At 55.9% G+C, this 14,800-nt stretch overlaps 3 protein-coding genes across 3 annotated transcripts; 1 reads left to right on the forward strand and 2 right to left on the reverse strand.

Annotated features, from left to right (window-relative positions):
* Positions 1–2,817: 2,817 nt before the first annotated feature.
* PG998_005220 (uncharacterized protein) lies at positions 2,818–3,102 on the reverse strand (the record flags this gene model as incomplete). Its single annotated transcript, XM_066872038.1, has 1 exon — positions 2,818–3,102. The coding sequence occupies one exon, from the start codon at positions 3,100–3,102 to the stop codon at positions 2,818–2,820; it is 285 nt and encodes a 94-aa protein (XP_066732135.1).
* Positions 3,103–10,365: 7,263 nt separating this feature from the next.
* PG998_005221 (uncharacterized protein) lies at positions 10,366–12,230 on the reverse strand (the record flags this gene model as incomplete). The annotated part of the gene is made up of 2 exons (XM_066872039.1): positions 10,366–11,721; positions 11,859–12,230. 2 exons carry the CDS (start codon positions 12,228–12,230, stop codon positions 10,366–10,368), a joined length of 1,728 nt encoding a protein of 575 aa, XP_066732136.1.
* Positions 12,231–13,111: 881 nt separating this feature from the next.
* On the forward strand, positions 13,112–14,735 carry PG998_005222 (uncharacterized protein; the record flags this gene model as incomplete). The annotated part of the gene is made up of 3 exons (XM_066872040.1): positions 13,112–13,363; positions 13,390–14,301; positions 14,328–14,735. The coding sequence occupies 3 exons, from the start codon at positions 13,112–13,114 to the stop codon at positions 14,733–14,735; spliced, it is 1,572 nt and encodes a 523-aa protein (XP_066732137.1).
* Positions 14,736–14,800: the final 65 nt, after the last annotated feature.

Here is a 14,800-nt window from a genome sequence, read left to right on the forward strand (position 1 = left end):
GCCTCGTCTTCGTCGCCGAGCCCGTCTCAAGTCATACTTACATACACACATGTACCTACCGCAAGCTGCTGTGCCCGGTTTGGACCCCTGTGGGGAGGGGGGCAGAGCTTACCGTCACCAAGAATCATGCGGCCCGGCCGGCGTCCCAAGTCGCCCAACATGGCGCATAATAAGCATGGCGCACATGGCAAGCACACCTCTAGCAATGAATGGCATGACGCCTGCTCGCAGCAACATTACCAGAAGCCTTGCCTCGCTATTCACGACATTCACGACCACCCTAACGTCGCCATCTTGATCCCGACACCGGATACAGACACTACCCACGTAGTGACATGCATAACCCATCATCCGTGTCCCTCTGTCTGTCAGTCTACCTCGCCTGTCTCTATCCCAAGAAGAGTGAAATGAGTCTGGGGGTGTGTGTGTGTACGTGTATGTGGTAGCTTTGGATTGGGTTGGGTCGCTTGTTAGTGAGCAGCAACAAACCAAGCAACCCAAGTATCCACCGCCGAATGGCCAGCCAGTGACCAGCCAGTCTCCGACCGCTAGTCGCTCAATCCAACCAACCATGCACGTAGTTGTTCGCAATGCTGGCATGGTGCTGGAACTGGTGCTGGCGCTGGCGCTGGCGCTTTCCCCCTCGCCGTCCCGCTGATCCAGGGTCTTCCTCTCTGTCATTTTATTATTGCATTGTTATTATTTCCCGCCGGCATAATGACATCGACGTGCAGATCAGCGTAGTGAAGAACGACCCTGAATATCCCAGCCAGCTAGCCAGTATCTTTAATTTTCCCTCTGCTTTCGCGCATTCCGTCCAGCCAAGTCCAGACCCCACCCCTCACGCCTACCTTCCTTTTCTTGACAGGTGGGGGGAGAGGCAAGAATCGAAGTTGATTGGTGATGGAGTCTGCTTCCCGTTGCTATACCTACCGGCTATACCTACGGCCGAGGAGGATACCTCCCACACGCCATTTACAGTAAAGGAATGATATGCAACAGGCAGGCCGAGGATGACAAGGTTTTCCCCCTTCTTCCTCGCTGAATACGAAGTACGCGATGGTGGAAGAGCTGCAGGTCAGACAGGACTTGGCAAGCTCGGCTTCACTAAAAGAAGGCCAGGACCCATTTTCTTGCTCGCTGGCGCTGGCGGCGCCAGTCTTTGGTCAAGTCCCAAGTCCAAGCCCGGTAGGGTACGTGCATGCGCATGGCCCATGTTACCACGCACAGCACATTGTTCAAACAATCTTCGCGATGCGATAATATAGCCAGCACTAGGCAAGGGACAATGCGAAGTGTTTTGATATGATAATCGTGATATTGGGCTATATAGCAAAATAATTCAACTGTGTGTTTTCTCTCGTACAGGCCAATTGGGTATCCATCGTAAGAATAAATAAAAAAAGAGTACAATAATAATAAAACAAGATAAAAAAGAATCGTTTCGCTAGTCATTCGCCTGCCGTTATCCCTGTACCCATTCTTGTGAGATGAGCACTGCTCAACCTGATGAAAGGGAGAAAAAAAAAACACCCAATTCATCTAAACGCCCCTGTAAAATGCTGCCTCCCAGTAGCCAACCAGTGGGGGGTATCCAACCTATCCATTTTCCTGCCAAGTCCGAGGCCCAATCACCAGTAAAAGGTTAGGGACAATAAAATAAAAACATAGATAATAGACCATTCTGGTCCAAGAGGCCTCAACGCGATGCCAGATCAGGCCCCAAAGCCCACTCTGTAGTCTGCAGCAGAACTAGTGTTTTTGGGTGCCAACAGCGGTGGATGTCGGACTGGCCAGAGAAAAGCAGCTCGACGTCAGAGGCGCAAATTTCTGGCAGGGGAATGCCGGCCCTAAAATAGCAGGGCCAAGCCGTGGAGGGGCTGTGAGGCTTTTCGTTGCACCACTCGAAGGCACCGTCGGCGCCCTGATTGGCCTCGGCGACTGAGACTAGCGTGACGTGGGTATCCCTCGAGTTCGACCGTGGGCGTATCCATGGCACTGCAGCACCCTCATTGGCGAATCGTGGCCCAAAAACTCTCCAGCACGGCGGATTCATGTGATGATGGCTCCTCCCAATTGCGATCCCTGGACGGACGCACTGTTGCACATCCAATCCCCGAACCCAATGCCCAATGCAAAAGGTCAACGAGGATGAATGGCCGACACGGCAATCCTCGTCTGGCGCCCATGTTGGAGAGATGACGAGAATTGCAAATGCATTGGCATTTGTGCGAAGTCCACCGCGATCTGGCGTTCCATCCCAGCTGGGGCCCCGTTTTGGAAAATTGTCGCGCGACAATGGGGTCAATCGAGTGCCGATATATCCATAACCATAATTCTCGACTTGTATCGCCGAAATCTTAGTAATGCTCGTGTCATGTCTGCATGCATGCATGCAAGCGGACGTCGGCACACCGGTTGCTGGATGTTCGTTTCTCACGAAACCGGTCACTCGGCCTAATAGTCGAGCACCGCGGTCTAGACTCACGGATGGCCATGGTCTTGGCTCAAGGATGATCGTGCTTCCGGTGAAACAGAAAGACCAATTTGGCGGCGCATCGGCACGTCGTTTGGACTTTGCAGCAGGATGCGATGCATATTCAAGAATCGTGGCGTCGCCGGATTGCCGGTTGCGCGACTCTTTCTCTCGAGGTTGCCCCGCACAACGAGTTGCTGTGCACGGAGCGTCACCTTCGGAGTGTCGAATAAGTCGATGCGTGCTGAAGTGATAATGTGACAACTGTCACGTTGGAGGTGAGATGCATGATGGCTCTCTGGTTTGCTTCAAGTCGCTAAGAAGCGCTTATAAGACGCCCTTCATTTGTAGCCAACCATCTTGGCACACCGAGAGCAGTAGTAGATGTTGTGCCCGACTCGGACCATTCCGGTAGAGGCAGGGTCGTCGGTGCTGGTGGCCTCGACGGACCTGGCGCAGCGCATGCAGCGCAGCACCTCGACAGAGGCGATAGGCCGGGAGATGGGGTCCATACTTGCCCGGAAAGGCGAGGGTGATGTGAGATCGGATTCGGAGGAAGAGTATGAAGACGCAGAGGAGGTGGAGGAGGAGCTGGAGTATTGAGCCTTGGGTGGTCTGGTCGCCATTTCGTTGGTTTGAGATTGATTGAGTCACTTGATAGTGAATGTCCAAGAGTGTATTTATTAGGTGGTGTGAGTGGTGGACGACGATGATACTCTAGAAATAGTTGGACGGGTGTGGTGTGGTGTTGAGGTGGCTGGTGGTTTGCTATATGTAGATGTCGGCGGCAGGTTGTGACGGGGGTGGCCGTTAGAAATAGGTAGACCCAGAATGGAGCTCTGGTTTGAAAAGGTTTTGGCTAGATGCGAACTCGACTGATTGCAGGGTTGGCCTAGTGTTGGGTAGATGGATTCGTTCCGGAAGGGTCTATGGTGAAAGGTTGCTGGTCCTGGTCGGGTAATAATAGTAGGGGAGAAAAAGGGCTGAGTCGAGATGCCAACAAAGACTGGAGTCTGGATGGAGATATTGGACAAGCCCGAGTTATAAGTGAAGTAGTAAGTAATATAACATCAGACTCGGGCAAGAGAAGCTATGTCATGTAAGAAGTGGAGAAGGCCTGCGAAACAAGACAAGCGCGCTGGGACCCAGTTTGGTTTGGTTTGGCCTGGTCGATGGGGGGAGAGTACTGGAGAGCGTGCTAGAGAGACTGGAGAGCGACTGGAGAGCGACTGGAGACGCTGGGCGCTGCGAGGAGAGCGGTAGTGCTGTCTTGGCTTCTGAATTCTGCTGTGCCCGTGTTGGCCTTGGAAGGGGGCAAAGGGCGATGGAGGAAGAGTTCGTGCAGAATAGAACGGGCCAGTAGCAGTCGGGTAGTAATAGTAGTAGGTAGCAGCTGGGCTGGGGCAGAGGAGTCGTCCGTCCTGTAGGTACTTCACAGACGGTACTGCTTGTACGTACAGCTTTTACGGGACGGTCGGGCTGGTCGATGGTGACTCTGCATTAATTTGACGGTGGATGGCGTGGCTTATGGCGACAGCTCACAGCCGAGACACTCAAAGACGGAGCGAGGTACCGTATCCTGGGTACACTTCGGGGCACACGTTTGCACGCTCGGACAGGGACCTGGGTCGTGGAGATGCAGCAGCAGGCAGTAGCTTGACAACGAGCACAGCGGAGCACACAGCGACAGGAAGAGACGTAACGGAATGGAATGTACTGTGGTCCCGGAAATGCTATGTTGGTCGGTCGAGATGATAACGACAACGGGCCAGAAATATACTCCGTTTTCCGTCCGAGGTCGGTTGTGGTAATGCAAATCACCAGATGATTACAGTGATTTGTGCTCGTTTCAAACAGCGACACGTGGATCTGTGCGTGTTAATAAATCTGGTACAAAACGGTATAGTTTTGCTGTGTCGGCTTGGTTGTCAGTTCCGTTATCCAGTACGGAATCGAATAAGAGGGAATTTGCGGGAGAAGTGTACTGTCGGTGGAAGAGAAGAAACACCAAACCTCGGATGTGAACCTGGGGGGTACAGGCTCTTTATGGGGTTGTCACGCCCGATGCTCGATTGATTATGCATATGTGTATCCATTCTCACGAGTCCAGTAATCTACGAGTAACACACCTCTGATCAATAGTCCTGTTAGGTCAATCGGTTCATCGAGAACAGAAAGACAACAAATCATGGGAAACCAAGATCTGCATCGATTCGATTCCCATGGTCACCCGGCCGTTTGCGCTGGGCAGAGGGAAATCGTGATCGAGGATCGAAGTTGAGTTTCAGAGCAGCTACTAGTTGGTGGTAGTCGACTGAGTGTGGCCTGGCGGGAAAGGAAGAAAGTTGGAGACTTCGTCCAACAGATCTGAGATCCCCCCGCTGCCATCTGATATCCAGTCCAAAGTCCGCCCGCCCAGCCAGCCCAGGCAAAGGGGCGAAGAACGCGTATGTAAACGAGGGACTGTGACTAGACTCGCTACGGCACATACGATGCGGGCTGATAACACGTACATACGGCACGTTCATAAGAGTCTTCTTGCATGCGGCACGTATGGTATTGACATGTGCGCATGAAAATCCATGCCAAATCTGCTCTGCTCGGCGGCTTCTACGAAAAAGACATGCATACTGCTTACCTGCTGCTCAGAGATCGAGCGAACTTGGTGTCCGGGGAAGGGAGGATATCGGACTGCTTATGTATGTGCGGGCTGCTGGCGTCGAATCCCCCGTATCTAAAGGGCGATCAGCCCCTCCGTGTTCGATGGCCACGCCATCACCAAGCACCTTCGACCCTTGGGAGTACTGGTAGCTGGGCATCTGGTGCGACAGGCGCAGCCACTAGGCAACGGTTGTGGTGGGCGAGTTCTGGGCGAGGAGGTGACTTTTCCTTCCCTTTTCCCCTTTCCCTGGTGCCTACGGGTACTGCTACAGGGTTCCGTACGGGGCTGCGTTTTGGGGCTTCATCGAGATGATCGATAACGGAGGTGGGAGGCTCAATTTCGCTTGTTCCGACGGTCTCTAACCGAAGGGGCCAGTACTGGCTTCTGGCCAGGGACCGTTCCCAGTCGGACGGAGAGCCTAGCCAAGTAACGTTTCTGCTGCTTGGCTCCAACCCGCAAAAACGGGGGACGGAATAAGGGAGGGAAAAAGGGAAAAAAGGGAAAAAAGGAAAAAAAGGACGGGGCTGATCAGTCCATTTGCAGTCTAGCCCTCAGTGACACTGCCGATCGCCTCACCAAACCTTCGATCCAGACCGTTCCGTCTATTCTGCAGCATGATCAACCAGGGGTCTCTTGAGGGTCTCTTAGAATCTGGACAATCGCTGGCGATCAGAGAAAACCCTCTCAGTCACCACTCAATGTCCAGTAATATCCACGCAATTTGCGACAAACGTGGGCTCCGTTTCGCACCTATGAATGAATCTCTTGCCCGAACAGCCTGACGCGGCCGAAACCTGCAAAGCCTGCAAAGCCGCGAAACCTGCAAAAAATTGGTTTTGGTGCTTGCACGTTGGTCATGCTCGGCAGGTGCGCCAGACGTAATTGACGATTTCCCGTGAGAACTGCGCATGGCTACCTACATTCTGCCTACACTTCTTGCAGCAGAGCCAGAGCTAGACCTGCAGCTGCTGATTGCATCGCCGTTCCGTAAACTCAAAATTGCCCTGCCACCTGCTCTATCTAAGCTCTGTCGTCTCCAAGACGCCGCCAAGCCCTGTCGCTCTCTCCGTCCAACCCCCGACTGCTGCGGGCTCCTTCCAAACCCGCTCATCTCACATCGAGCCATCAATGGCCTTCTGGTACTGTATTAGAGTATCTCCTCATCCTGCTGCTGGCTGGATGCGGAAATCGATGCAACTGCATCAAATACATTAAAAGATGCGGCAGCTGCACAACCATGGGGGCCTGTCTGGGGACACGGTGCTACTGCAAGCCTCGATCCGTACTGTCATCAAAGATCTATTTGGCACGACAACCCACCCGTGTTGAAACAATCACCGCCGGACGTGTGAATACCACATACATGGAAAGAAACCGCAGTTGATGGAATCATTCTCTTGCGACTATCTTCTTCTCCAACGGGCGAGATGGCAACGCGGAAGCACGAGGCAATCGAATGGCGCGGTCAATAGCGCATAGCACCACCTACTGCTTTCCATTCTGTTGTTTTCTAGAATCTGTATCATAGTTGCGACTTCTAAAGTCACAAGGTGCCATGCGGAGCCGAACGAACCGCAAGCGAATGTATCGTGAGTCACTCCGAATGATCCTGTAGTCGAGTTGCTTCATCCTAGTGCCACGGCATGCTTGCTGTATGTACATGCAGCATGCAAATGCGAGTCCGGGGTTGGTTGTCCGTTTGATGTTTGATGGCTGCCTGTAAGTGATTGAGTGAGCCGTTGTCAATGGCGACCATTTCATTTCCGCGCCCAGCCTGCACACAGTGAGCATAGCGTTTTATCATGATTGATGGCCGTTACATCGCAGCAGCGTCTTGTCTGCCGTTCCGTCTTCGACCGAAGCACGAGGACAGGGAGCAACGATTAACTTGTTTCTTGTTTCCCCGGGCAGGCATGGCATTATCACGCCGCCGGGCATGTTTATGGGTTGATATGACTTCACCCGTGCAGGAGTTTGATCTTCGGCTTGACGGCCATCAAGGGATCGGCCAAAGACTAGAACCTCGCAGACCCAACGATCAGGTACAGTAGCTTGGCTTGGGTGTGGAGTGATGCGTTCCCGGTTTGCCTGCTTGCGTTTGCACAACCTCAGGACCACAAGTTTCCTTCTCGCACTCCCTGCTTTCCGGATTCCATGATCACCTGTCTTCCTCTTTTTTGTTCTTTCTCGAAGCATTCTCCGGGCCTTGTGCCCTTTCTGGCTTGTACGCGTACAAGGGTTCCCAATGGAAGAGTCTAGACCCTCGTTTCCTCTCATTCCATGGAAACTGTGGCATAGGTGAGTGGGTTGGGCTTTTGGGGGTTGCCTCTTGGTTCACGTGCTCCTAGTTCGAAGCAATTGCTGGTGACGCAGACGCACTAGGCACCGCAGCACTCACGCACACCAGCTGCCTTGTCTTGGAGTGTTACCAGGCACTAGGTCTGTTGACATCGTCACCAATCAATGAGGAAGAAGCCACGACGGACGGCATTCCTGCCTGCCATCCGACGTTTGTCACTTCAGTTGTACGGTGAAACCAGCATAATCAGCACCATCAGCGTACGTATTCTTGTGGGCCCATAACGGAATATAGTCGACCGTCATCTATCGGTCTGGATGGTAATTATTCCGTTACGAGCCCAAGCAAGGGTTTTTGTTCCTATTGAAGCCTCCTTTTGTGCCTGACAGCACCTGACCTGCTGCTAACCTCCTCAGCCGGCCTCCTCCTCTCTTTCCCCCGCTCAATCCGCTAGGTTGCCAGAGAGCTTATTATGACCCTGGTCCCTGCCGACCACAGGGCTTTGCTGTTTACTGGTACGAATATCGTACTATTGCCTCGCCCTTTCAACTCTAATTGACGCTGTTCCGTTTCTGAGGAGAAGTGGTCCCCTGGGTTAGGTTCAAGCAACCCGAACGGCCAGCCATCGCGGAATGCCGTGATTCTGCCATTACTATTTGCCCGAGACAGCGAGTTTCGCCGAATTTGGACTTATTGATAAGAATATTGATTAGCAAGAAAAAGGGTGAAATAAGGGTCCAAACTTTTGGCCAAAGCTTCTGTAGTCTACTGAGCCGAAGCGTCGTGAGCGGGCTGAAGCCTAGCTCCCCGAGAGGACAGCGCAATAGGGCGCAATAGGGCGGCCGGGGCAAGAGGTAGCGTAGCCCCGAAACCGCGCCTCGGTGTTTTACTACAAGATCGAACTTCCCTCAATGTTCCTTACTAACGGCTGGCCCGGGGGCGAGCTGTGTGCGTTCAGGGTACGTACGTGTTGCTTCCTTGTCAGGAGAGAAGGGAGAGAAAAGGGAGAGCCCGTTGTCGTGGCAATGCAAAAGCCCACTCGTCCACCTCAAAGCATGGGAAGAACTTACGAAAGCCCCCGGGACTCGAAGCGGCCAGCTCATAGAAATCCCGCATTATCGAAGTTTGCCAGAGAAGACACAGTTATTTTAGAATACCGTAAGGTTGTTTTTGAAACAATCCGTACGGGCGCTATATTTAGACGTTTGCCGGGAGGGTCCCCTGTCGGGATTGGGCTATGCAACCTTAAAGATGGAAGGGAGAAAGCCACGATGATTTGGTTCGGATTGGGCCCTCTCCGCACGTGAATGCCTGGTGTTCAATGGCATGAGCAAACTATCGTGAGTGCATGCGGTCTAGACCCAGGGCGTTATTTGTCTCTGCATGAGATGCGCGCTGGCACTCTATCTGCCGCAATGCCGCAACTTCTTTTTACTTTCTTCTTCTTATTGGTGACAGCTCACAAGTAAAGTCCCCGTGGCGCAAGCCACACGGCAATTCTACTAGGATTTCGCCGAAGACGGCGGCATGCGCGACGACGGCGAGCCTCATGCCTCGTCGTGCCGCAGATGATACCCTCGCTATGCAACGCCGCGTCCTTCCTCGGGGTGGCTGGTTGTTTCAACTATTCCATCCTTACGAGCCATGGCGGCTGCCTACTGCCTACAGCTTTGCTGGCTATTGCCTGGCTATCTGACTATAAGAATATTACTGAAATCTGCATTCCTTCTGCATGCACGCCAAAATAGGCTGGCTGTGCGACGCGATGCCATACACGCGTGTGTTGCTCAACGCCCCTTTCGGACACAAGTCGGAGATGACCTGAAACGGAGGCAGAGTAAAATCCATCTCACAGCTATAATGAGTGATACGTGACATGCAGCATAGCTCACAAAGCGTGTGACGCCTTTCGATTGTCTACGGGTTGTTTCCTTCCATGGCGAATACGACGACGACGAACGACGAAGCAGCTGCGTAAGCCATCAGCCACCCAGCCATGGTTTTTGAGATCTGACCGCCAAGCAAATAGGCATACACACATATAACACAGCCAGGATCAGAACACGGCGAACTGTCAACGATGCTAGCTTCAAGAAAAGCCATCCCCGACTTATGCGGGTTAGTGATGGCGGTGACTGTGCATCGTGCAGGGTGCCTTGCCTCTTTGCCGCGAATCCCGGTCGGCACGACGCGTCTTTGGTAAATTGAAATCGAGCCTGAACACAGCTTTCTCCCTCAGCGGAAAGTCGGCTTTTTCACTTTGCAGTATCATCCTCGCCCTAGCCGTAGTTGCCGGTCGGCATGTCGGCACTGCGGAAGAGCGAAAGCCACAAAGGGTTTCCCTCACCCTTGACGCGACTGTTTCGGCACGCGAAGCGTCAGCAGTGGTGGTGACTGTGCTATCTAGGGGGCGAAGCCGAGCCAAGATGTTCGGTCGTTCGGGCTGCCATTCTCGGAGAAACTGGGCTGACGGGTGCTTACGCCGCGCCGCGCCGCGCCTCCATATCAGCCCCCTGTTGCGAGTTGGCTCATACGGAACATCATCATCCATCAAGTCGGCGCCAACGCGTAGGATCCGTGTACATAGGTTTAGTTGGTCACGTGTAGCAATTGGTAATAGCTACGATGCCACGTAGGAGATTTCAGCCACACAGCTATGGGGGGGAGGTGGGATTTAAGCCTCGTCAGCATTTGGAAGAGTATCTCTGATGGATTTGTTTCCAGGAGATAACTCCAGAACACTGCCCAGTTATTTTATGACAGTAGTAGCGAGCGTTCCTGTATCGGAGGCATGGATGCACAGACAGGAACCTAAAGTAAGCATGCACATGGATAATCAACGGTCCATAACTCAAACAAGTTAATCATTGATCTGATTACATGGCGATAAGTAAAGTAAGCCAAGTTACAAAGTACAAAAGCCCACGACTAAGGGAACTCGTTCATCGTCGCCCGCATCCCCTCGGGGTTACCGTAGACCCGGTCGCCCTTGCCGTTGACGATGTGCGTGATCTCGCTGCCGGCCAGGCCGTTGAGCCAGATGGTGGTCATGCGGTGGAGCTTGACGCCCGGCCGGCCGTCACCGGGCACTTCGATGGCGTTCTCGGTCTTGGCGGGGAAGTCGCGGTAGTACGAGTAGACGCCTAGGCCCCAGGCCTCATGCGTGTCGACGTGGTCGGCCACCTTGTACGAGGCATAGCCGTTGACCTTGGCGGCGCCGTTCTGCCCGCCCGACATGTAGCGCTCCTGGCTGGGCGGGTCGTAGGGGATCTCGGACTGGTAGAAGTAGACGCGCCCGTTCTGCCCGTTCCAGACCGTCTGGTACTCCTCGTGGTGTTCGTTGAACAGGCCATAGATGGTCACGTTGTCCCCGTTCACCACGATCCCCGACTTGGTCGGGTTGCTGTCCCAGCCGGACCCCGGGCCGTGGTCGGCCCGCCAGAGCCAGAGCTGGTCGCAGACGACGTCGTGGCTGTGCACGTTGATGCCCACGTCGTTCTTGCCCGCCTGGGCGCCGCCCGTGCGCACCGTGATGTCGTACAAGAAGGTCGGGTCCTCGCTGTGGCGGGCCGAGCTTCCCGGGGTGCCGACTTCCACAAGGCAGGGGGAGTTGACGGGGCCCGCGTCGACGATGAAGCCGGCAATGGTGACGCCGTCGACGTCGGCGATGGTGAGGGCCGCGCCGCCCTGCTTGGGGATGAGAGTGGCGAAGCCCAGGCCGAGGACGATGGTCCCCGCCTTGGTGACTTGCAGGGGCTCGTCCAGCTGGTACACGCCCGGGGTGAAGAGGATGTGCTTGCCGGCCCGCAGCGCCTCGTTGAGCGACGCCGAAGTTGACGATGCCGACTGGGCCACGTGGAACTCGTCCTCGACGGACACGGAGCGACCGGGGGTGGGCTGGTTCTTCCAAGAGGGGCCCTGCGTGTCGCGCTGCAGGGACGGGACGAAGACGGCAAACCTGCCGCCGTCGTGGTAGAGGTAGGGCTTCTCGCGCAGGATGGGGGTCCGGTCGATGGTGGTGTAGGGGTCCGTCGGGAAGTTGTCGCCGCTCGGCGCGTTGTCGCAGCCGACGAAGACCATGTTCCAGACGCCGTTGGCCCAGCTGCCCCAGCCGCAGTTGCGCGACAGCCACTGCTGCTGCGACCCCGGCAGAACCTGGCCATCGACGACCGAGTCGGCCATGAAGCCGCCGCTGGCCCAGCCGCCGGCGTGTGTCGACGGGTCGACTTGGAACAGCCACAGACCGTTGGCGCTGGTGATATGCAGACGTCGCAGAGGCGCGGCCTAGCGAATCTGCCGTCAGCGTCCTGTGGTTTTGTTTTGGGAGGTAAGGAGTGGGCGAGAAAGGAGGCCAGCAAGCAAAATGACTGACGTCATTGCATTGGAGCTACTTTGTGAGGTTAAAGACGTGGTTTACTGACCTGGGAAACGGCGATGGTGGTGGTCTTGTTGGTGGCGTCGGAAGCCTCGATGGCCAGATTCTCATAGGAGCGCCAGAAGTTGCAGGTCGCGTTCCTGTTGGGCATCCAGTAGGCCGGCACGTTGGCGCCGCCCTCGATGCGGACCTGATCCGGGTTCTGGCCGAGCCCCGCCACGGAGGTGTAGAAGCCGACGTCGAAGAGGACCGGGTAGGTGCCGGGCTTGAACAGCAGGGCGTAGCGCTCCGGGCCGAACTGGTTGGCCTCCATCTGCTGGAAGATCTTGGTGGCCTGCTCCTGCACCTCGCCGGCGGGCATGCTGGGGTCGAAGACATAGACGTTGGGACCCAACAGGGTGTTGTTTGCGGACGCCATCTTGGTGCTGTTTGGTTTGGCTGCCGGACTGTACGGCAGGCTGATGTCAATATGGATTGAGCTGTCGAAAGGGAGATCGGCCATCTCCAGGGAATTGAACTCGGTGCTTAAATAGCCCAATGTCTCTACAAGTCGATGCGATGCATGAAGCTAAATTCAAGTTTCCTCCCAGTGTCTTCACTCCACTTATGAGACAGTAAACCAGCAGATGGTGCAAGCCACGACGCGATGACCCTGGTGACCGTCACCGAGCCCATGCAGTCACCGATGTTGAGCTATAATGCTATAATACTATACACTACGAGGGGCGAATGAGGAGGACACGGAGTTTTGCCCAGCCCGGGAGTTGAAACATCTCAGCTTCGGTGTTCTCAGCTGTAGTCTTGACCAGGCCCAGAGGAGAGACATGCCCAGACCTCGAAGCCCCGAAGCCGCAGCCCAGTGACCTCAGGACTGGGCGGCGGGTGGGTGCACATGGTGGCTGTTGGTGTTGGCGCAGATCCACCGATTTGGCGACAGACGGATCCCGTCTTTGCCGGAATCCCGACCGGTCCTTGTGCCAAACCAAACCAGAAAAGAAAGAAACGACAAGGTGCGGGCAGATAAGCCACCATGCTACGTAAGGTCAATGGGGCGAGAGAGGCGAAGTGATGTGTCGTGTCGTGTCGTGTCGGCATCGAGTCGTGTTGGGCTGTCTTCGTGTTGTGTTGAAACATGTCCTGCACCCCCACCATTGATTCACTAAATATCGTCAGCTCCAGCGCAGCAACAGCCGTCTCCATCGACACCTCTCACCTGCTTTCTCTGTGTTTCCCGTTAAAAGAACCTGCCTGACCTCCGTCTACAACGACCGACTGTTCACACGTCTCATCAGTTCAGCTATGAGTGCCCAAGACAGCAAACCCCCGCATGCGGGAGGCAACCCGAACTACTACGCCGAGACCGCCAATACCGCTGGTGCCCCTCCCGCAGAGCTCGCCGACAACACGTCCTCATCACATGCTGCCCCTCCGAATCATCAGATACACCTCAACGGGCAGCCCTACTATCCGCCGCCGCCGCCGGGCCCGCCGCCTGCCAACGCGCAACAGCAATACTACCCTCCCCGCCACCAGGGCCACCGCCAAACCAGAGTGGCGCCCACCCGCACCCTTTGCAGTCTCACCCCTACTCATCGGCGCCTCCTCCCAGTTACGAGGAGACCGCCCCGCCCGGCTCATCCGTGACTTTCGACGACGAGAAGCGACCGATCCTACCGCCGCGACCTTCGTCGCAACAAGGACAGCCGGGGCAGGGACAAGTCCCATACTTCGCACCTCCTCCCACTCAAGCTAGTAACGCTGAGCAGGGCCAAGCGCAAGCGCCGTACTTTGCACCTCCCCCAGGCCAGGAGGCAAAAGGCGACGCGCCCGCAGCAGCCCAGCATGAGCCCTACATACCGAGCGCCGCCACCACCGCTGCATCGAGCGCTACAGCAAGCGGTGTCGCATCCAGCAGTGGCGCCAAGCCAGATCAACAACAGGCATCCAAAAAGAAGACGTTCGGCGAGCGCCTGTACCAGTGGGGTGTTGCAGCGGGCGCACCCGTCAACAAGATAACGAACAGCTTGGGGTCCGAGGCTTTCTGGCCGACGACCATGGACAAGGAGTGCGACAAGGCCGCGCGCATCCTCAAGTCCTTCTGCAAGGACGGCTTCTACACGGCGCCCGAGGGCCAGCGCGCGCCTTCGCCGGGCCACCCCACGATGCCGGGTCCCAAGTCGGACGGCAAGACGCTCGTCAAGATCCCCACCGAGGTCATCAAGCGCGCCAAGGGCCTCGCCATCTTCACCACGTTCCGCACAGGCCTGCACTTTAGCGGCGCTAGCGGCTCTGGCATCATCGTGTCGCGGTTGCCCGACGGCTCGTGGTCGCCGCCCTCGGGCTTCCTGGTGCACACGCTGGGCGCGGGCTTCATGATCGGCCTGGACATCTACGACAGCGTCTGCGTGCTCAACACGGATGACGCCGTGCGCGCCTTCACAAAGCCGCGCCTGAGCCTCGGCGCCGAGATCGCCGTCGTCGCGGGGCCAGTGGGCGCCGGCAAGTCGCTAGAGAGGGCGCCCTCGGGGCTCTCAAGCCCGTCTGGTCGTATATGAAATCCCGCGGCTTCTACGCGGGCGTCCAGGCCGACGGCACCGTCATCATCCAGCGGCCCGACGCCAACGCCGCCTTCTACGGCGAGAAGAAGATCACCCCAGAGCGCATCCTCAAAGGCGACATCAACCCCACAACGGCCACCGCTTCTGCATCGCCGAAGGAGGGCGATATCGTCATGTGGCCAGCGGGCGCGAGGCAGCTGATGGAGGTCCTCAAGAGCGCCGAGGGCAAGAAGGCGGACGAGAAACTAGTGAACGACCTCGGTTCCGTGCCGACCCCTGGTGACCTGGCGACCGCGGAAGGCGTACATCCTGAGGGCTACCCCCAACAAGGTGGCGCGGGGGTAGGAGACGTCAAATACGCATGAGACTTGATAGGCTAGATGGTGACGACGTGGCGTTGCTAAGGCGGTGTACTTTCCCATCCTCCCTT

This window comes from Apiospora kogelbergensis (assembly GCF_038363985.1).
Source record: "Apiospora kogelbergensis strain CBS 113332 chromosome Unknown utg000003l_segment0_segment0, whole genome shotgun sequence".
In the NCBI taxonomy this organism is placed as follows: Eukaryota; Fungi; Ascomycota; class Sordariomycetes; order Amphisphaeriales; family Apiosporaceae; genus Apiospora; species Apiospora kogelbergensis.